Source organism: Gobius niger (assembly GCF_951799975.1).
Source record: "Gobius niger genome assembly, chromosome: 8".
NCBI classification, from domain to species: domain Eukaryota; kingdom Metazoa; phylum Chordata; class Actinopteri; order Gobiiformes; family Gobiidae; genus Gobius; species Gobius niger.
The window spans coordinates 5227352-5250040 of record NC_136859.1 but is presented as its reverse complement, the minus strand read 5'-3'; the positions used below and the strand labels follow the sequence as shown (position 1 = coordinate 5250040).

Genomic DNA, 22689 nt, shown 5'->3' with positions numbered 1-22689 from the left:
TCAGAGAGCCCTCAGAGACCTCTCAGAGACCTCTCAGAGACCTCTCAGAGACCTCTTAGAGACTTCTTAGAGACTTCTCAGAGACCTCTCAGAGAGCTCTCAGAGACTTCTTAGAGACTTCTCAGAGACCTCTCAGAGAGCCCTCAGAGACCTCTCAGAGACCTCTCAGAGACCTCTCAGAGACCTCTTAGAGACTTCTTAGAGACTTCTCAGAGACCTCTCAGAGACCCCTCAGAGAGCCCTCAGAGACCCCTCAGAGACCTCTCAGAGACCTCTCAGAGACCACCTCAGAGACCTCTCAGAGAGCCCTCAGAGACCTCTCAGAGACCCCTCAGAGAGCCCTCAGAGACCTCTCAAAGACCTCTCAGGGACCATGCAGTCTCCGCTCAAAGCTAACCTGTTCGTTTTCACTGAGACTACCTGGAGACTCGCCTTATCTCCAGGGGACGTCTTGGAGACATCTCCCTTACCGCTCGAGTCTCCAACTAGCCTGCAGGCCGGGGAGACAGGCCTTTTGTTTGCACGCAATCAATCAGAGTTGCGGAGACGTTGCAGAGACTACCAGTCGCAGCAGAGAGGCCCTGAACTTCTGACCATCGTGCAAATTTGTAAATGAAAGAAAAGACAAAATGCATCTAAACAAATAAAAAAGTATGTAGTTTTAAATAAATAGTCTGAAAAATGGCGTGTTTTCATGAGACAGTGAATAAATGAATAGTCTATGTGAAAAATGAATGGGAAATTTCCTCTAGACTCCAGAGCAGGATTTATTTGGAAAGCCCAGTTGATTCGTTAAGGTTTTTAAGTGTTAAATGTGAACCAGGATGAGAACTTTAGAAGCAACAATACGATTTAAAAAGTAATCTAAGTAATGTGTGCGGTAACTCCTTTCTGTTCGAGTAGCCTAACAATAAACTACTTCTCACCAACAGTCATAATAATATCTCCGCAAAGGTATCGCTAAAATTGGGCATCGTGACATCCCTGGAGACGAGGGCGAGAGAAAGAGGTGGAGAGGCTCTGGTTGAAGAGGTGGAGAGGAGGTTAGCGGTGGAGCCAAGATGGAGGTGTTACTTTGGGAGCGGCTGATTGAAGAGAAGAGATGACAGCTGAAGAGAGAAGAGGACAGGTTTTGTGTTTCCCTTTAAATATTAGCAGTAAACACGTCTCGGCTCTTTGAAAGCTGGAAGGACTGGATTCAAGTGACTCGGTGGAGGATTTTTTGGACTTTGCTGAAACACTGACATTCTCTTTTGTATTGTCGTTGAAGGGTCTCCAACCAGGACTTCAGGAGCCAGTTTGTGTGTGAAGGCTCTTGTTCGTCCAGGAAGTGTTCATCGTAGTGAAGCTATGCAACGTTTTATGTAAATAAAACAAATAAAAAGTTTATATTAGTGCGTGTTTGACCTTTCAGTGACCCAGTGGCTGTATGTGTGGTCAACCTCACGCCTTTACTTTCCATCCCAGTGGCCTCTAGGACGCCCCAGGATCAATTGTTTTGATGGTTTCTGGTAGGTTTTCACTGCTGATTGAACTGTATCCATGGTTTACACATATGTTCCATCCAGAAACCCTTAAAAACGATTGATCCCAGGGCGTCCTCGAGGCCACTGGGATGGAAAGTAAAGGCGCCAAGCCAATATACAGCTGCTGGGTCGCTGAAAGATCAAATACGCATAAAAAAGTTGCATAATGAACCCTCAAATCCTCGACTGGACTAGGTTGACTGTTACTGTTTTGTTCTTATAGTAAGACATAGGAAGCTTACATGGATTGTCCAGTCAATAGGGAGAGCTTGCGCCCCCTACTGACTGGCGCCTTCTCCCGGACAGACTAAGAGATCGGGAAACGTGCACCCACATCTATGAACCGGGACGACGGAGCGTACACCTTATGCCACACAAAGGATGCCGTCCTGGAGAAGGCGCCAGTCAGTCTCCTTACTGCCTGGACAATCCACATAAGCTGCCTACGACATGTCACTTCCACCACCAGGTGGCGCTTCTGAGGAAGATCACAGGAAATGATCGAAACTAGTAAAGCAGGTAAACAAACCTTCTGTCTTACTACAAGAACAATAAACAGTTATAGTCAAATCTAATAAGACAGTGTGAACCTTTTACAATGGACTAGGATGAGTTGAGGAAGTTTTGCCTCTATTCACAGAGGTTTCTTCTTAGCTTAGCAGAATGGTCACAAGAGCTAAAAAGAAGCTTCTGTGAATAGAAGCGAAACATCCTCAACTCAACTAAAACCAAGTCCAGTTAAAATACTGAAGGCGCAAGCCGACACACGTTGGTGTGCTTTTTAATGTTTCTGGACCATTAATAAAGCCTTGGACCTTAACTTTCTCTCCACATCCCATTGCCTCCTTCCATGAGCACCATTTTTTTTCTGGATACCAGAAGCTCCCTGTCCTAATTTCTGTTAAAACCAAGTCCAGTTGAGGATTTAACTACCCTTAGGATCCGGTTGTTCTCCAGCTCTTTCCAAGCAGATCACAAAAGGCTTTCTTCAAAAATTCTGAGGACTTAAATTACTATCTCAGGTAGAGCTCATATCAAGTCACATTTCCTCCTTGCTCTCCGGAGTGACTGACTTGTGAACACACTGAACATAAACCGCACACTTGTATAGAGGGTATAAGGATGAAACCACATTTATTCGGTTAAAGTTCCAAAAGGGGGGGAAACCAGTTGGAGTCCAAAACTCAACGAAATACTAGTTCTGGTAATGAGCAATCAGAAAAAATGATTTGTACGGCAAATGTCAACTCCTGCTAGCACCATGACTTCTTCTCAGTTTCCAGAGAAGAAGTCATCTCTAATATTAGCACAAATCAAGCTATGTACTGTATCGTTAGCCTCTTAGCATAACTGTCTAGATCATATTCTAAGGTTTTTAGGGCAACTGACTGAAGACAAAGCCAACGATGCCTCAAGATGATGCAGTGTGAGTAGAATGAAGGAAAATATGTACATGTGGCCGAAAAATTACTTGGGCAATTATGCTACGAGGCTAACGGTTCGCTACAACATTGTCCACATGCCTCATCCAGCCTAAATACACATCGTCTATCACTCTATTTTACAACACTTTCTAATGGTTTGATTGTCTGTGTTAAATCAAAAACGCCGGCACCATAGAGTACGTTAGTAACATTAACATTCTTCAAGGTTTAGCCTCTGATTTTGGTCAATGGACCGTCCCGTTGTGTGTTAAACGGGAGCTGTGTGGTGGAGTCGTGGAAGGGGGGGGAGGCAGAGGTAGCAGTTCACGGCATGGGGGAGATGGTGAGGGGCGGCGGAGTCCAGAGCTGTGGGGTAAAACAGGGAACCGAGTTAGGAACGAATCAAAGTATCACAATGATGGGCACAGAACGTCCGCCTGTGAACGTGGGCCTGACGCTGCAAAAGAGGAAAGTGTGCAAGATGAATCAAAGCAGAATCGCAGTTTGAATGATTGCAATAACCCCCCAATACTGTAAATATATGAGGAAATACTGGAGTTATTGTTCACATGAATGTTTTTATCTATTTTTGGTCAAAAGAGAGTGTTAAGTAGTACCCAGAAACATGGCGGATACAGTTGGTTACAGTGACTTCATAATAGAGTTCAGGAATGTGACGTCATATCGCTAAGCATTATGGGATTAGCAGCAATTGTAAACTAATGGAGATTTTAAGTTAAAATACTGGAGTTATTGTTCACATTGAAACATTTGGACACCACACGAGTTAGATGTATTTGCCAGCAGTAACTCAGCAGCTAACGGAGCTGTTTCACGGCTTTTTTCTCCACTTTTTATACTGTTTTTAAGCTTATGTTAGTCAATGGAAATGTATGCTAACAGCTGCAAAGATGGCGGATCTCCATGGTAACTGTGGACATTCCCGAACTCTATATCCTGGACTCTATCTCATTGTTTATATGGCTTATTGCGTCTGGTGTGAAGAAAATAGTGTGTAACATTAGCATTAGGTGTTATAGTGTTAGCCGAGTTTCCGAGATGTGACGTCAATGTTTCCAGTTGGTTTGTGTTCATGCACATTTATGTCGGAACGTGGGGATTTTGATGACACTAAATAAAATATGTATTTTATCACTGATTAGCTTAACTGAGCTAACCATTTACATGTGGTGTTAGCATCTCGAAAGCTAGCTCTTTAGCCACCAAATGTAAATGGTATTAGCATCTGTCTGTTGTTCAAAAAAAAAAGATTGATGATGATTTATTTACATTTTGCTAGCATTAAAGTCATGCATTTCAATCGCAATTATGCCACAGACTAAGTCAAGAAAGTAGCAGTGTTTAAAGCAGTACTAAGAAACTCATGCCCCTAGAGGCCATAAGCGCAACTACAGGTGTCGTAGCACGTTGCGATTTTTTTAACTTAAATTAAATCATAACGTCATCATAATTAAATGTCCGTGAGAGTAAATACTACGCTGACAGAAAAGAAGAAGGGAGAGAGGGATATTGTACATCCAATTACACAATGGAATTTGGAAAGTGGCGCTAAGCCGTAGTTAGCTTTGCCTATTAGCCTGTTAGTTTCTTCTTCGTGGTTCTATTAGTGTGTATTGGTCCCACAAATGAGGAAAATAACTACTCTTTTTCTCCACTTACGAATTATTGAAGCCTTTAGCCATGTTCACTATAATGGGATTTAGCTGATTTCAAACTCCTGTAGAGCCGATTACAAGGTTCTTTTTAAACATCTGATCACAAATAATTATTACATTTACTCTGGATTTTCATAAGTGATGCTTTTCTGGCATTACTACTTATTTACAAATTACATTTTCCATATACAAAGAAGGCTTATTTTAAATATAAAAATATCTTCATTTTTCCTGGATAAATGGTGAGCTATATTATTCTTATTAGGTGTAGAACCGTTTTTTGTCCTTTTATCTGTTGTTATTTCAGCAGGAGATTCAGATTAAGTTGCGTTTTTTGCTGTGTTTATCAGCGGAACTTTCAACAGTTTGGACCTGGAAGTAGCTAATTGTTGTGTCCTAGCATAGCGGCTAATATGCGCGAGAAAAAACATAAAAAAAACATAAAAAACAACCATCAATATTTCTGAAACTCAACAGAGAGTTACTGAACCTACTTATTTCTCAGACTCATTCGCCAAAAATGCCGCACCTACTGCTAAAAAAGTGATATTTACTAAAGTCGCTAGTTCCGGGGTTAGCGTAGCTGCTGCGCTGTTAGCATTTTTCTCCGCTAACCCGGATGTACCGATTGTGTTTTTAAAAAATTACTTTTATAGCAGTAGGTACAACATTTTTGGCTAATGGGCCTGATAAATAAGTATGTTCAGTAACTCTCTGTTGAGTTTCAGAAATATTGATTATGGTATTAAAGAGTTTTTGTAGTTTCTCGCACATCTGCGGACCCGGACGTAGAGAGTTCAGGACTGTGATGTCATTTCGCTGAGCATCATGGGATTTGCAGCAATAAGACACTAATGGAGATTTTAAAAGGTAAAACACTGGAGCCCACTTGGACCCCACCGTGTTAGATGTGTTTACCAGCTAATGGACTTGTTCCACAGGTTTTTTCTGCACATGAAAACGTCTAGCAGAATTAAAATAGCTGCAGATCTCCATGGTAACGTGCAGGACAGTTAGTGTCATACTGGGGGATCACAGACATCTTTTCATTATCTCTAACAGTTTAAAATGACATACTGATATAGTAATGAAATTGCCTTTTGGCCGGCACCGCGTTCCTGCGCACGGAAAGTCTGAATCATTGACACGCTATCATTCAGTTGTCAGGAGTCCTGTTAGCCCTGTTAGCCTAATTACGTTTTCCTCTCTGATTCTATAAAAGTGAGAAAGCTAGGATATGAGCGGTTGGCAGTTTTCAGACTTCATTTCAGATTCTGTTCGACACTATCCGATATGTTCGCCAGTTGCCATGACTTTGGATTACTATAAAGAATACTTACTGTGTTGCAAATGGTTACAACTCAATCAGAGCCGTGGGAAGATATTTTAGTTAGGGGGTGCTGAGGGACAAAATTTACCCCCAAAATACTTTTTCTGTGCATGAATCCTATTTATTAACCTCTTAACTCCCGCCTGAACCGAGAGCATTTTCTCCAGTTCAGCTTTACCCAAATCCTGTAGGCCAGTGTAACACCTCATTTGAAAGACCTACAAAACTAAAAGGATCTTTTTCCTCACATCAGATTTTTTTTCATCACTTTTTTTGTTGGGCAGTCATCTCATTTTTGTCACATTTTTGTAACTTTTTTGTCACTTTTTCGTGACTTTTTTGTCACTTTTTCGTCAAATTATTCACATTTTTTTGTCAAATTTTTGTCCATTTTTGTCATTTTTCGTGACTTTTTTGTCACTTTTTCGTCAAATTATTCACATTTTTTTGTCAAATTCTTATCACTTTTCGTCCATTTTTTCTCAATTTTTTGTCAAATTTTTCTCACTTTTTTGTCAAATTTTTGTCCATTTTTGTCATTTTTTGTAAATTTTTTGTTACTTTTTCGTTAAATTATTCACATTTTTTTTGGTCAAATTCTTATCACTTTTTTGTCCATTTTTTCTCAATTTTTCGTCAAATCTTTCTCACTTTTTTGTCCATTTTTGTCATTTTTTGTACATTTTTTGTCACCTTTTCGTCAATGTTTTCTCACTTTTTTCACATTTTCATCATTGTTTTCGTCTCAGTTTTGTTGCTATTTTCCCACCTTTTTTCCAGAAGCTTTTGGACTGGGGTAAAGCTGGAGAAAATGTGCTCGGTTCAGGTGGGAGTTAAGGGGTTAATATTACCTGCAGTTCACAAACTATTCCCCAGGGGGTGCTGCAGCGCCCTCAGCACCCTGGGTTCCCACGGCCTTGAACTCAATAAAAAATTGACCGATTCATGCAGATCAATGAAGACTTTATTGATTACGTGCACCACCACTTATGATGGGTCCGCTGCTGTCTCTCCGCTTCCATCCCCATCGCCTTCTCCAACTCTCTCTGTCTTGCTTTCTCATCTTCTTCTGAGGTCATCGTCTCCTCCCATTCACTCTCTTCGTCCGTCGCTCTCATCGGCTCCAGCTCTCTCTCTCGTTCTTCTTCTGACACCGTCTCCTCCCATTCACTCTCGCTCTCTTTGTCGGTTGCTCTCATCGGCTCCAGCTCTCTCTCTCTGTCTTCTTCCGACATCGTCTCCTCCCGCTCGCTCTCGCTCTCTTTGTCGGTTGCTCTCATGGGCTCCAGCTCTCTCTCTCTGTCTTCTTCTGACATCGTCTCCTCCCGCTCGCTCTCGCCATCTTCGCTCGTTGCTCTCATCAGCTCTCTCTCTCGTTCTTCAACCTTTGCGGCTAGGTACTCAAAGGCTCTCCTGCTCTTTGCCAGCTCTTGCACCAACAGCTGCACCACCTCCCTCAGCTCGCCCTCTTCCTCCGACATCTGTCCGAGCTTCTGGTCTCTCCGCTCCAGCTGTCTCTCCGTTTTCTCCAGGTTTTGCTGGAGGACTGACCTCTCCTTTCTCAGCTCCGCGATCACTGCGGACACTCTCTCCGTGTAGCTTTGGGCCTTGATCATCATGTCGTCTATCTGTCCGCCACACTCCTCGAACCTCCTCTGATACTCCGTCACCAACATCAGCGATTTCTCATAGTGTTCGAACAGAGCGTCATTGCATTGTCTCAGTTCTTTTATCTTCTGCTCCTTCTCGTCCACCATCTCCCTCAGAGCGTCGTTGGCCTTGAAAAGCTCAGCCTCACGACTCGCGAGCTTCTTCGTGACGTTCTCCCAAACTTTCTCCTCAGCTTCCTTCTGTCGGAGCTTCGTCTTGAGGTCGTTCGCTGCAGCCACCACAGCAGCATTTATGGCGTTCAACCTTCTCACCTCTTCGTCTTGAGCCAGCCTTTCCTCCTTTCTGTTCAAATGTTGGTTTCTCAAGTTCTCCTCCGTTTCTGGAGCAGCTCTGACCTGGGACGCCATCTCCAAAGCCTTGTCGAACTCCTCGAGCAGCTCCTCTTGCAGGGCGATGAGCTCACTGTTCACCGACAATTTGCAATCCAGCACTCGGGCCTCGATTTCGTTTATGTCCATGGTTAGCGAAAGAAAACGCAGCAAGTTTACTCCTCTCAATGTTTGTTTGTGGACTTTCAAATCCTGTGTCTGTTTTAAATAGTAACGACTGGGGTGGAATGCGTTGGCATGGAAACACACCCATGAATATAAGCGGTGTTTACTTTCAAGCTTATGTTAAAGATTGGAGACAGAAATCACTGAAATGCCTTTACCTACGTGACCCTGTTCCTATGGGTACATTATGTTAGCGAATTACATTTGAGGCTTAACACTAAATCTTGTCGAGGTATTTTATGTCTATTTTATGGTATTTAGATGATTTCTTATAAGATGATGTTTAGTGGCCAATGGATGTGTATCTGACCCACAAAAAGCAGAAACTTAACTTGACTACAACTGAAAATGTGTTCATAATTGACTCACTGTGCATAACTTCAAATCATAACAACGCCGCCCAAGAAGTGACTTCCTGTTTCGATCCAGCACACCAAAATAAAAGCACACATCTCGTCTCTTTGATTAGTTCAGCAGGTACTTGCAACATTACAAAAATATAATTAAATACACACAGTTTAAAGGTCCTATATCATGCAAAATCGACTTTTTAGAGCTTTTAGCCATGTTGTTTGTGGCTTCATTCACGCAGCTCTCAGTAATCCTCCTGAATCCTGCTCTCTGAGCAGCTGCTCCTCCCTCTCCTGGTGAACGACTGAGTGTTCAGTTGTGTCGTAACAGCGGAACAGAAGTGCTCGACGTCTGTAAAGCAATGTCCTACAGCCTGATTTTAATTTGTAAAACAGCTTTTTCATTATTTCTGTCGTAAGAGAGATGAAAGGATGTGCCCGAGGTGCTTCCAGGTCAGCTGTGGCCAAAACAAACACGTTTGCGCTGCAGCTGAAGATGGAGCTCTTTATAACTGGACACACCTGTTCTTTATTCCTACCTAACGATAATGTCACGGAGAAAAAGAAGCACGTTTGGCTACGAGGACAGGAGTTTGTTCAACTTTTTTCAAGAAGAGGCCAATCGAAGTTGTTTTTTCTCTGGGATTCAGCGACTTTCACCAAAATATTGTTTTTCTGTGACTGTCTCTGATGGATGTTTGGGGAACCTTCGCCAGAACCAAAGTGGATTAACTTTTATAACCAACACGAGTCCCACAATGTAAACAGCGATGGACCAGAGTGGTGAGTCAATCCAAACGCGGGTTAGCTTGTGTGTTAGCATATTAGCTTGTGTGTTAGCATATTAGCTTGTGTGTTAGCCATTTATGAAGCTGTATTGCTGATGTCAACTCCGTATAACTGCATCGTGAAGTAACTTCACTTATTGTTGTTTATTTATATTACGGTAAAGTATGCGCGGAGAGAGGGGGCGGAGTTAACTGAATCGAAGCGTTTTGTCTTCCGGGTTTGAAAAATACCTCCAGAAAACACTTATATTTATCACAAAAATGAGTGCTCCATAATGGTAGAGGTACAATATATCATATAAATGCCTATACTTAACTTTGGAATGGCTAAAATAGCATGATATAGATCCTTTAAGAGTTTTGTCTGTAAATAATTAGGCAGAAAGAAAGTTGAACTAATGAACTGCTAAACTAATGAATAAGACAGTGCTTTTATTTTGGCGTGTTGGACGAAACAGGAAGTCACTTCTTGGGCGGAGTTGTTATGATTTGAAGTTATGCACAGAATCAATTTGCAATGTTTGATGGCTAATGCTAACGGCTATGGGAAAAATGCAATGAAGGTTACTGAAAAGTTCCCGGACTAGCCACCATGCTAATCGTCAAGATCCACAGAAATAAAAAGGAAAAGCAGTGTTCGATCCTAACGAATGCGGATAGTTAGCAAGTCGACTATAGTCTTTTAGCCTGCTCAATGTGTGTTTCCCATACGCTTGTTAAAGCAATACTTAGTAACTTGTTTACCTCAATAAATCCTTTTCCGTAGTTCCTCTGGGGGTAATACAAGTGTTAATGGGATGATTGGGGGGTATTTCATCCCCAAAACACACTAATGGAATCACGAAGAAGAAGCTAACAGGCTAACGGGCAAAGCTAACTGTGGGCTAGCACCACCTAAACAGTATTTACAGCCAAGTTTGACTTTAAATGAAATATTTCCATTGTGTAATTGGATGTACAATATCCCTCTGTCCCTTTGTCTTTTCTGTCAGCTCAGTATTTACTCTCACGGACAATTAATGAAATTAAACACAACTTGCTACGACACCTGCAGTTGTGCTTATGGCCTCTAGGGGCAAGAGTTTCCTAGTACTTAGTATAAGCAACAGTACTTTCGGGTCCACACTGTTGAGCGCTCCATAGATAACAGCAACAACAAACAAACACAACTTCACCTGAATCTCCTGCTGAAACAACACTGAGAACTGTTAGAGAAATTAAGATATTTTCATATTTAAAATAAACTTTCATTGTGTATGGGGATTTTTTTTTAAATAATAAATGAAACTGAAATAAAAAAAAATAAAAAAAATAAAAGGGAAAAGCAGTGACGTATGCAGACAATTAGCCTGTTCAATGTATTTTTCCTATAGCCGTTAGCATTAGCCAATCAAACAAATTATGAACGGTCCAAATGTTTTCAGCACATTCAGGTCAAAGCCTCATTAGAAATCATTAATAAATGTTGAGACCTACTGAGACTTTACATGTCTGTGTTCAGCAACAAAATCCACTCCTGATTTGGCCAAGGAACAATATTACAACCTGCAAAGCTCAAGAATCTTCAGAATTTCACCTTGACATTTGCTTTTTAACAAACAACAGAACAAAGTGTAGCACATTTTCAGGAGGTTTGCCCTTTATGAATAATAACGGAGGTATAGTTTCAAACTGTATTCCTTCCTGTTGAGGTCAAGGCGTGTTTGAAGCTCCTTTTTTGTTTTATGCAACTCTCACTTATATAATTTATCCATCACTCCCACACGGAGCTATTATTATCTGAGCCACAACTATGAATATTTAAAAGTGCATTGGAGAACAGAGACGACACTTGACAGGTTTAGAGAACGGGATCTCAGAGGGTAAACTTTAAGGCAGAGCTTATTTTAAAATGCGTTGTTTGTTTTACAGATTATGTAAGACGCCTAATGGCTAACGGATTATTATTCTAGTAGTGTGTCCTCCTTTAGTATATTGTGAACTCAGGCCTTAGTGGGAAAAAACACTGTTTGTCTAATTACCAAGCATTTGTTTCAATTTCCTGAACTCTCGGGCGAGTTTTCGAGCATTTCTGTGACAGTGACCCTGGAAAGTAACTGGAAATGTGCCGATAAACTCGTCTCTGTGAAGAATCAGGATATTACAAGTATGTTGGAAAAGTTAGGAACGTGTTTGGACCACAGCTAACATATTTAGGGCCAGATCTTGTGGTGGCGCATGGAGGTGTGGAGCTATATGTGCTATTCGCCTCCGCCATTTGTGAGAGGGCGTCACAAGAGCAGGTGACTGCTCTGATGGGAGCACAACTGATGTTCATTTCCTCGTTTACATTACACTGCCTTGTGTTCTTCTTTAAAGGGATATTTCAGGATTTTTGACACAGGGCTTCATTTCCTAGTTATCCAGAGTGTTGCTGGTACCTGGAGATATTTTTTTGTTGTTTTCATGCAGTTCTTATGTTTGAAGAGTTTCGTGGTGCAAAGCTAGTGCATTTCTATGGTATCAGCTAGCCTGCATTAAAAACAGTGTGACCCGCTCCACAGAGCACCTGAGGCAAATCACTTATAACTCCAGACTAACCATATAAATGTCTGTGTCCATAGAATAATTTTAACCATTTTGCATTTAAAATAACTTATATTTGAGCATCAGCTTCGTGTCTCCACCCACTGAAATGCACTAAGTCTGGAGAGGCAAGATCACAAAGTGAACTCCTACTGGGAGCAAAATGTTACGCTATTGTCTGCAGTTTGAGACACAAGATCGGGCCCTTAGAGTCTTCATCTTTCATTTATTTATTTATTTTTTAAATCAGCTGTAGCCATTATTGACAACAATGGAGAAATTCACTTGTTACATTCAGCTCTCAGAAACACTCAGGGTGTGCAGAACAGGAAATGTTCAACAATTAAATAGTAAATAGAAGTATCTTACATACAGTGATCACAAACTTTAAGGGGCAAAAAGTATAAACAGTAAAAAAAAAAAAAAAACAGACTATAATAAAAGTCAGTATTAGCAGTGCAGGTTTATAGTCATAGTGCAGGTGGTCGATAAAGTGACGCAGATAAAGCACCTTAAAGATAAAATGAGTGTTTGCAAGTAATACAAGCGACTACACTTAGCAGAATTGGTCGATAGCGTCGGGAGCTTATATTACAAGTCGAAAGACAATAGTTTATCTTGACTGTAGTTTTCTCAGACATTGTGTGAGGACGCAAAGTAGAGGCTCCGCCCCCTTTGCTTCTGCTGACCTGCCAAACCTCAGGACGTACAGAAACGTCACCAAAACGTTTTGTTTTAGCCTTAGTCTTTTGGCCAAAACTGCTTTTTAGTCACATTTTAGTCATTTATATCGAATACTCAAAAGGTTTTAGGTAATTTAGGTCGATAAGTATTGGAAATTGGGATAAAGGTTGCATCATTGTGAGCAGGACTTTCCCTATACCTCGACCTCTCTCCTCATAAACTTGACTTAAGTACTGTACTTAAGTCACTTTTCTACTTTACTGACGACCACCTAAATATGCAGGATTTCTCAAAAGAAACCACACCCCCAGGTACGTTTATGATGAGCTAATAACATAGATGCTGTTTTGAAAAAGGTTAGTTTAAACATAGACCTTTATCTAGGGCTCGTGTTCACTCACACTCAATGAAGCTCGCGCTCACTTTATGAAACTGCACTTGCTGAGGTGAAACATCGGGTTAGCGCACGGTGGAAAAGCGCACCAGAGGCTGTTTGACTAAGGCTTTGTCTCGCTCTGATCGCCCCCCGCTGACTACACAACAGAATCCATCATCTTTAATTACAAGGAGACGAGGCTATCGAGGCTGAAGACGCCGTTAGCATCCATCACACGCTCCCGGAAAACGCGCTAATAGATCACGATGTTGTTTACCGTTCTGCCGCCCACGAACAGTTTGGCTAGGCTAGGTTTATGCTAATGGCGGCTCCGGCTAAACGCGCCTCCTCCGCCGTTGCAGAGCGAGCGACTTCAAAGCAACGGGAACGGGAGAAGGTATGGAAATGAAGCACTCCGGGGAGCGGCGGCGGATGCTATGTTTGGTTATGGTGTGTATGTTTTGAATAAGTGGGGATGAAATAATGGGTTTTGCGAGTAATCTGGAAGAAGCACGTGGGAGAAGGTCAGCTCAGATCACAGACTTGATAGAAATGAAATGTTTATAGTTATTTTTATTTATTCATTTGTAGGAAGGCAGTTTCATGCCTTTGTGAGTGAAGTCATGGCCACGGAGAAGGAAGGAAATCTTATTTGTATAGAGCAGTGATTGCGGTGACAACATCAGGTTTTTTTTTTAGCTTCAATATCTTAGTGTTAGCCATTAGTTACAGAAACTTCTACCATTATGAACTCTATTCCACAGCCTAAAGGAGGGGTGAGAACCTTTTTCACATCAAGGGCCAAACAATATGTTTAGTGAAATACATTCAAGAGCAGAGCCGTGGGAAGATATTTTAGTTAGGGGGCGCTGAGGGACAAAATTTACCCCCAAAATACTTTTTCTGTGCATAAATCCTATTTATTAACCTCTTAACTCCCGCCTGAACCGAGAGCATTTTCTCCAGTTCAGCTTTACCCAAATCCTGTAGGCCAGTGTAACACCTCATTTGAAAGACCTACAAAACTAAAGTGATCTTTTTCCTCACTCTTCACTCCTCACTCAGATTTTTTTTCATCACTCTTTTTGTTGGGCAGTCGTCTCATTTCGTGACTTTTTTGTCACTTTTTCGTCAATTTTTTCTCAATTTTTTGTCAAATTTTTGTCAATTTTTGTCAATTTTTTGCCACTTTTTTGCCACTTTTTTGTCAAATTATTCACATTTTTTGTCAAATTCTTATCACTTTTTTGTCAATTTTTTCTACATTTTTTGTCACTTTTTCGTCCATTCTTTCTAAATTTTTCGTCACATTTTTCACACTTTTTTCTAAATTTGTTCTCACTTTTTTGTCAATTTTTCGTCCATTTTTTCTCACTTTTTTCACATTTTCATCCTTGTTTTCGTCTCAGTTTTGTTCCTATTTTCACACCTTTTTTCCAGAAGCTTTTGTACTGGGGGTAAAGCTGGAGAAAATGTGCTCGATTCAGGTGGAAGTTAAGGGGTTGATATTGCCTGCAGTTCACAAACTATCCACCAGGGGGTGCTGCAGCGCCCTCAGCACCCTGGGTTCCTACGGCCTTGTTCAAGAGTCCATACGAATGGTAAAACTGGAATTTAAAAAAAAAACAAATTACAGTTTAGAGCGCTTTTCTACCTTCATTAGGTCCAAAGTGCTTTACAGCAAGGAACCAGTCACCCATTCACTCTCTCATTCATTCACCAGTGTACAAGGAATGGACGTTCTTCTGCTGAGGGACTCCTATCAGCCCTGGGTTTCTTTTTTTTTTTTTTTTTTTTTTTTTTTTTTTTTTTTTTTACTTTATTGTGTGGTTTTACATTTCAGATGTGTACATTTTTACATGTCTGTTATTACACACAATATTTAGTTGTTTTTTTTTTTTCTTTTTTTTCCCCCTTGTGTAGCAAATAAAATCAACAAACAAAAGGAGCTATTACATACCTGATGCGCTGTGACAGTGGTTCGAGTTCATACATTATAGCTAGAGAAGAAAAATAAATTAAAAAAAATAAATAATAATAAATAAATAATAATAATAATATATAAATAAATAAAATAAAAAAAGACTACAAAAATACAAAAATAAAAAATAAAAAAAAGTAATTCCTTGTTTTATACTACATCAAAGCTGCCATGTATTTGGAAAAAATGGAAAGGGACTCCCCATCATGGGATTCTGATTCTTAAAATGTGTATATTCTAATATATACTATATATACACCTATATACACATTTTTATTATCATTATTATTTTTTTATTATTATTATTTATTCATTTATTTTATGTTACTATATGAATCTGTCTTGGTTGAAGAGAGACCATTTGTTTTGGAACTCAGCTTCTTTGTTATTTATTACATGGGTCAATCTTTCCATACGTTGTATGCTTTCTATAGTTTCGAGCCAGTTCTTAAAGTTTGGGAGTTTTATTGATCGCCAATTCCTTGTAATTTGTTTTAATGCTGTGATTCTGAAGATCCAAAAGAGATATTGCACACTTTGTTTTGCTCTTTTTGATGGTATGCCTATTAATAGATGTTTTGCGTCGTATGTAACTTTATCACCCATCATTTGCTTTATGCTTGATATAATTTTGTTCCAGAAGTTTACTATTTTTGGGCAAGTAAAGAAAATATGCAAATAGTCGGCTTTTTTCTCCCCGCACTTCCTCCAACAAAAGGCCATATCTTTATTTTTTGAAAATTTGGATATCATGTGGGGTGTTTTGAAGAACCTTAATTGGAATTTCCAAGCAAACTCTTGCCAGAATGGCGATCGTATATGAATAAAATTTGCTTTGCTACTTTGGTACCAGTCATCCTCGTGAATGGTTTCCTGCAAGTCTTTTTCCCATTTGCCTTTAATGTTACTGCACCTCTTGTTACTCTCCTGTAATACTTTGTAGATTCCTCCAATTACTTTTTGTGATTTTGCATTTTTATCTGCATTTATTATATATTGAATAAGTGGGTGAATTTCTTTTGACTTTAACTTATTTAAGTAACTCCTTATTTGGAGATACTGGTAGAAATGTTGACTTGCTAGGTTATATTTTCTTGTTATGTTTTCAAAACTATTGATTCCATCTGCTTCATACAGTTGGTAATATCGTTTTATACCTTTCGCTTCTCACACTTTGAACCCTTCATCAATTTTATTAGGAGTAAATTCGGTATCGTGAGCTATTTCTCTGAGAAGAATTGTATCTTCATTTCTAATCTTATTTTTTCTGCATATTGTCCTCCAGATCTCAAAGGTATTGTGAACTGTGTAACTGCTCTCTGCAGTTCTTTTCACTTTTCCTTTGGAAAAAATTAGGGTAGTAGGTTTTTTTACCAACTTTAATTCTATCTGTTTCCATTTAGGGTTCTTTTGCTCATTAAGCCAAACTAACATTGTTTTTACGTGTGATGCAAAGAAGTAATTTTTCAGGTTAGGTAATGATAGACCCCCCTTCTCTTTGTTGTCCTGTAGTACTTTCATTTTAACTCTTGGTTTATGGCCATCCCACAAAAAATTCCTCAACTGTGATTCCCATAATTTAAAACTCTTTTCTTTTATATGGATAGGTAAATTCTGGAAGAGAAATATATAGCGTGATAAGATATTCATTTTTATTATTCTTACTTTTTCAAAGAGAGTAAGAGGTACAATTTTCCACCTCATTAAATCTTGTTTAATTGTATTCTGTAACTCCCCATAATTGTATTGGTACAAATTCTCTAAGTTACTGGGTATTTTAATTCCCAAGTACCTGACCTTGTCTCGTGTCCATTTTAATTTAAATTGTTTCTTCAGATCATTTTCTAGATGTTCCCCTATTTCCATTGCTTCAGTCTTATTGTGGTTTAATTTATACCCAGAGATCTCACCATATTTATTTATTTCTTCTAGTAGTGCCGGTAGAGTTCGTTTTATGTCAGTAATATAAACTATGATGTCATCAGCGTACAGAGCTAATTTGTGTTCATCGTCCTGTACCAAGACACCTTTAATCTGCCGATTATTTCTTATTTTTTCTGCTAAGGGCTCAATGCAGATGGCGAAAATTTGAGCTGATAGAGGATCGCCCTGTTTTGTGCCTCTTTTTAGGTCAAAGCTCTCCGATAGCATTCCGTTAACTTTAACTCTAGCCGTTGATCTTGCATACATTATCTTAATAACGTCAATAAAGGTTTTGTGAAAACCAAACTTTCCTAGCACGCTAAACAGGTATGGCCAGGCTACGCGATCGAATGCTTTTTCTGCGTCTAAGGTCACAAGTAATGTTTGCTGCTTTGTTTTCACGGCATGATCAATTACGTTAATTGTCTTTCGTACATTATCACTTAGCAAGCGGTCTTTGACATACCCAGTTTGGTCTAGATTTATAATTTCAGGTAAAATATCTGCTAGTCTATTGGATAATATTGATGTAAAAATTTTATGATCTACATTTATGAGGGAAATGGGACGATAAGAAGCACATTTTGCAGGGTCCTTTCCCTCTTTGGCGATAACTGTGATAATAGTTGATTTCCATGTATCGGGCCATTTTCCTGTTTTCAAAATTTCATTATAGGCTCTACATAAAATTGAGGAGAGTAAATCTTTAAATTCTGTATAAAATTCATATGTAAATCCATCGTCTCCTGGGGCTGTTCCCTTTTTTGATTTTTGAATGATTTTTAATATTTACAGCCCTGGGTTTCTATAGCCTGTCCGTCCATGGGAGTGGATCTCTCCTTCTGTGGTTCTCCCTGAGGTTTCTTTTTTCTCCCACTGGGTTTTTGAGTAGGAGAGTAGGAGAGTCTAACCCCGAGCATCATCTGCTGTTGACGCTAATTTGGACATTATCTTTGCCTGGACACTGCATTAGCTTGGACATAACATTATTTTGTTTTAATGCAGCCCTGTGAGGCAACTCCTGTGTGATATTGAGCTATACGAAACAATTGATTGATTGATTATGAACGTGTAAGCTTCCTGCAGTGAAGTCTTTGCTCCCGAAAATTATGTTTTTCAACCTCTGACCCCCCGCCTGAACCGAGCACATTTTCTCCAGTTTGAATTGAACCAAATCTAAAAGCTTATTGAAAAAAGCGGCAAAAAAGAGACGTAAATGAGGATGAAGACGCAGCAAAAAAGCAGAAAAAAGCATCAAACAACAAAACAGGCGACAAAAAGAGATGAAAAAGCACCAAAAGTATGACAGAAAAAAGTGACGGCCATTTTTTGATTGGCCGTAAGCGCAACTGCAGGTGTCGTAGCATGTTTTTTTTCCTCATTAATTGTCCGTGAGAGTAAATACTACACTGACAGAAAAGACAAAGGGACAGAGGGATATTGTACATCCAATTATACCATGGAGATCATTTTTTTCACTAACACTTGGCTGTAAATACTGTTTAACCTCTTAACTCCCGCCTGAACCGAGAGGATCTTTTTCCTCATATCATCAGATTTTTTTTCCATCATTTTTTGCTGGGTATTCAACTCATTTTTGTAAAATTTTTGTCATTTTTTGTCAATTTTTTGTAATTTTTTTGTAATTTTTCTGTAATTTTTCTGTAATTTTTTTGTCAAATTTTTATCACATTTTTGTAATTTTTTGTCCATTTTTTTTCTAATTTTTGTCATATTTTTGTCATTTTTTTGTCACATTTTTGTCATTTTTTCGTCACATTTTTGTCACATTTTTTGTCAATTTCTTGTGACATTTTTGTGACATTTTTGCCACTTTTTCATCAATTTTTTTTTTCATCACTTTTTTGCCAATGCCACTTTTTTGTCACATTTCCATCATTGTTTTCGTCTCAGTTTTGTTGCTATTTTCACAGCTTTTTTCCAGAAGCTTTTGGACTGGGGTAAAGCCAAACTGGAGAAAATGTGCTTGGTTCAGGTGGGAGTTAAGGGGTTAAGTGGCGCTAGCCCGCAGTTAAACAGCACAGCAGCGCTACAGTCCATCCACAATGCCCTGGCTGACATCAAGGAATGGCTCACACAGAACTTTTTACATCTTAACGAGAGTAAAAGTGAGTGCATTTTGTTTGGACCCAAATTTATGGACTCTGTGTTGGACCTGGGAACCCTTGCCCCTTTCTCTCAAACAGTGGTGAGAAATTTAGGGGTTCAGTTCGACGACCAACTGAAATTCGACAAACAGATGGACACTGTTGTTCGGACAAGCTTTTTTCAGCTCCGTCTCCTGGCCAAGGTTAAACCTTTCCTCGGTCAGGATGACTTAGAGAAGGCTGTGCACGCTTTTATTAGCTCCTGTATTGACTATTGCAATGCACTTTATGTGGGTGTGAACAAGTGCACTTTAAACCGGCTGCAATTGGTGCAAAACGCTGCAGCTCGGCTGCTCACAAACACACGCCGGTGCAGTCACATCACTCCAGTGCTGCACTCCTTACACTGGCTCCCAGTACATGCGAGGGTTAATTTTAAACTGTTAATGTTTGTTTTTAAATCACTGTATGGACTTGCACCTTCTTATTTATGTGACCTGCTTGTTGCACATCAGCCTAGTAGAGGCTGCGTCTGCAGGACAACACCTGCTGGAGGTCCAGGACCAAAAGTAAGCAGTGGGGTGATCATTCCTTCTCAGTGGCTGGTCCGAGGCTCTGGAACTCTCTGCCTGTTGAGTTACGAGCCATCACTGACCTGACACTGTTTAAAGCGAGGCTGAAAACATACTTGTTTAAAGCCGCTTTTGACTGCTAATTGCACATGTGTAATTTATATGTATTTTCTTAAATATTTTGTGCTAAAATTGATTATATTGCACTTATGGAAAGCACTTTGGTTCAGCGGGTGATGTTGTAAAGCGCTATACAAATAAAGGTTGATTGATTGATTGCCCGTTAGCCTGTTAGCTTCTTCTTCATGATTCTATTAGTGTGTATTGGTTGCTCTGGTCCGGTGGCAGTCAAGTTGCAATTGTGGTAACAGGGGGAGATGAAAGACCCCTCAATTATTCCATTAACACTTTTATTACCCCCAGAGGGACTATGAAAATAATTTATTAATGTTACTTAGTATTGCTTTAAAGAGTCCTTTGGATAAGACGCTGTTATGAACTCAAAAATAGGAAAATAACGAGAGAAATGAGACTTGGAAACCTCATGTCACTCATACTGACTATTGCGAACAGTAACTCCAGTGTTTAGTATTTCAAAATCACAATTACTTTTTAACAAGGAGTGTTACAAGAATCACGGAAATCACAGTTTTCCAATCTCGAGCTCTATATAAAACTACAAATTCAAACTGCAGCCGGAGTTAATCATCCACACGACACGGCTTTACATTGTTTTGCTCTTTGGAAATGAACAATATTATCTCCGGCCTTGTTGACATGAGAAAACCCCGAGTGGAAAAACCCGCACAGGCCGCTCTGCCTCCAAAGCCCTGGAAGCTAAAGCTGCGAAGGGAAGCGCAGACAGAGATGAAGAGTGAGAGCTACTGATTTTATGTCCAGGAACCGCTCGACCTGCAGAAAAAAGGAAAAGCTACGGGGAGGAGGAGAGGATTGGAAACAAGTAACGAGGAAGAACTGACAGAGGTTTTCACACGGTCAGCGGGAGGAGGAATCAACAACAGAGCATCATGGGAGTCGATGGTGTGAGCCCAGATATGAGGGAAATATGCTCAAGTATTGGTTTTACTGCGAGGATGCCACACGCAGCAGCAAGGCTAATTTAATGACATTTTAATGCCCAAATAGTTCTGATGCTGGATATTTATGTTGAGCTAATCTAAGAGCAGATAAATCCCTCTTGAAATCTGACAAATTATCTTTTAAAACGATTTCTTTTTCTCTTGAAATTATACAAAATAATCTGAATTAACAAAAATGAGCATCATCCATTGGCATCAATTGTTTTGCTTTATCTAAAACCAGACCAAATCTACTCAAAGTTATAGATTTAATCTCTTATTTCCAGTAGATTGGAGTAGATTGTGGAGCGCACTGGAGGATTGGCCATCTTAAATGAGATAAATCACATAAAGCAGTACTAAGTAGCTCTTGCCCCTAGAGGCCATAAGCGCCACTGCAGGTGTCGTGAGAGTAAATACTACGCTGACAGAAAAGACAAAGGGACAGAGGGATATTGTTCATCCAATTACACAATGGAGATCCTTTTTTTCACTCAAACTTGGCTGTAAATACTGTTTAAGTGGCGCTAGCCCACAGTTAGCTTTACTCGTTAGCCTGTTAGCTTCTTCTTCGTGATTCCATTAGTGTGTATTGGTGACTCCGGTCCGGTGGCAGTCAAGTTGCAATTGTGGTTTTCTGGCCAGAGGCACCAGGGGGAGATGAAAGACCCTCCAATCATCCCATGAACACTTGTATTACTAAAGAATTATAAAATTTATTTGCGAGCTTTTCGTTTATATGGCTCTTTAGCGTATTATATTACAATGCATGCAAAGTGTTTTTGAGTTCTCTGTTACAGTCAAGGTCCAGTGGAAAATACAAAAGATAAGTGTGTGTGCGAAGTGTCCAAACACCAAGGCCACAGTGTGGGAAAAATAAGATAAGCGCCCCCGAGAATGGAACGCCGGAGCCATATAATAAAATGGTGATGAGGGAGGAGCTACAAAATTACCAACCAATGGAAACAACTACACGTAGCCTAGGCTCATGAATATTATGAATACTCTCACTTCCCTATCAACTCAGTCTACTCCGGTGCGGCGGGGGGGGCTAGTAGATTCAAGTGTTAGGGACTAGGGAAGCAGAGCTCTGTATTAGATGACTTGTTAGGGAAATAAATCTTCTTGATTGAACCTCCTGAATCCTGGTCATCTATATCTCTGGTATGTGTTCCCCAGAGGGACTACGGAAAGGATTTATTAAGGTAAACAAGCTACTTAGGGCTGCTTTAAAATCACTTGAATTATGGTACTTTATGTTCGATTTGAGTCGGTTTGAAACTAAGATAAGATGAAAACACAATGCCAAAGCAGAAATCCCACTTGAAATCAGACACGTTTACACAAAGATTTAGTTTTCACTTGAAATGATCCACAATGAAGATAAATGTGCTTGTTCCATTCCAGACGTAGGATTGGTTCTCTCTTCTCACATGATCTGAGCCACAACGACAATGTCCACCTGCAGGATTCGGACCGACGATACCATCTGCCGCCCCGTCCCGTTTTTTGTTTGTTTTTTTGGAATTTTATCATTTAAGGAAGTGACGTCCACACAGAGAATTCTAGTGATATTACTACGCGAACGTCGAAATGCTCCTTAGGTGTTATTACGCCGTACAATATAGTACCCCGTATTATCCGCTTAGAAAATCGACATGTTTAATTTTGTGTAACTATACTTGGATTGTATAACTACTCACGTAACTGTATTTAAATAGGGGAAAACGTGGAAGAGCTTGGTCGCTTCTAACTTCACACTGTTTGGCCCCATAGAGGAGGAGAGGCTAAATGCTAACAATATCTTTGGACTTTTTACGTGACTGAGCGCACGCGTAGAGACCAGACAGGTACTCATCAACTCGTCTAAGGTCAGCACACACGACACGACTTTTATGCCCGATTTTGCTCTAATTCTCAGTGGCGCCGAGTCTAATCGAGTCGCGTCTAGTCGAAGGCGGTCACACGGAGTCGGGTCGTGTAGTGTGGGGGGGTCGCGTAGTCTGGGGGGGTCACGACTGGACTGACGTTAGAATCATGTAGCGTGGGGGGTAGAAAGACCAGACTAGACTCCAGTCGTAGGAAATAAAACATGTTTGATCTTTAAGCCCGATTTTGGACGCACAGGAGAAACGTGGGTGA

General features: G+C 40.1%; 2 protein-coding genes across 2 annotated transcripts in view; both read right to left on the bottom strand.

Moving 5' to 3' along the window:
• mpz (myelin protein zero) overlaps positions 1-22689 on the bottom strand; it is a 68425-nt gene that overhangs the window by 6113 nt on the left and 39623 nt on the right. The gene's annotated exons all lie outside the window — the stretch shown is intronic.
• On the bottom strand, positions 5715-8085 carry LOC306966708 (uncharacterized protein; the record flags this gene model as incomplete). The annotated part of the gene is made up of 2 exons (XM_079561521.1): positions 5715-5986; positions 6880-8085. The coding sequence occupies one exon, from the start codon at positions 8083-8085 to the stop codon at positions 6928-6930; it is 1158 nt and encodes a 385-aa protein (XP_079417647.1). The 3' UTR covers positions 5715-5986; positions 6880-6927.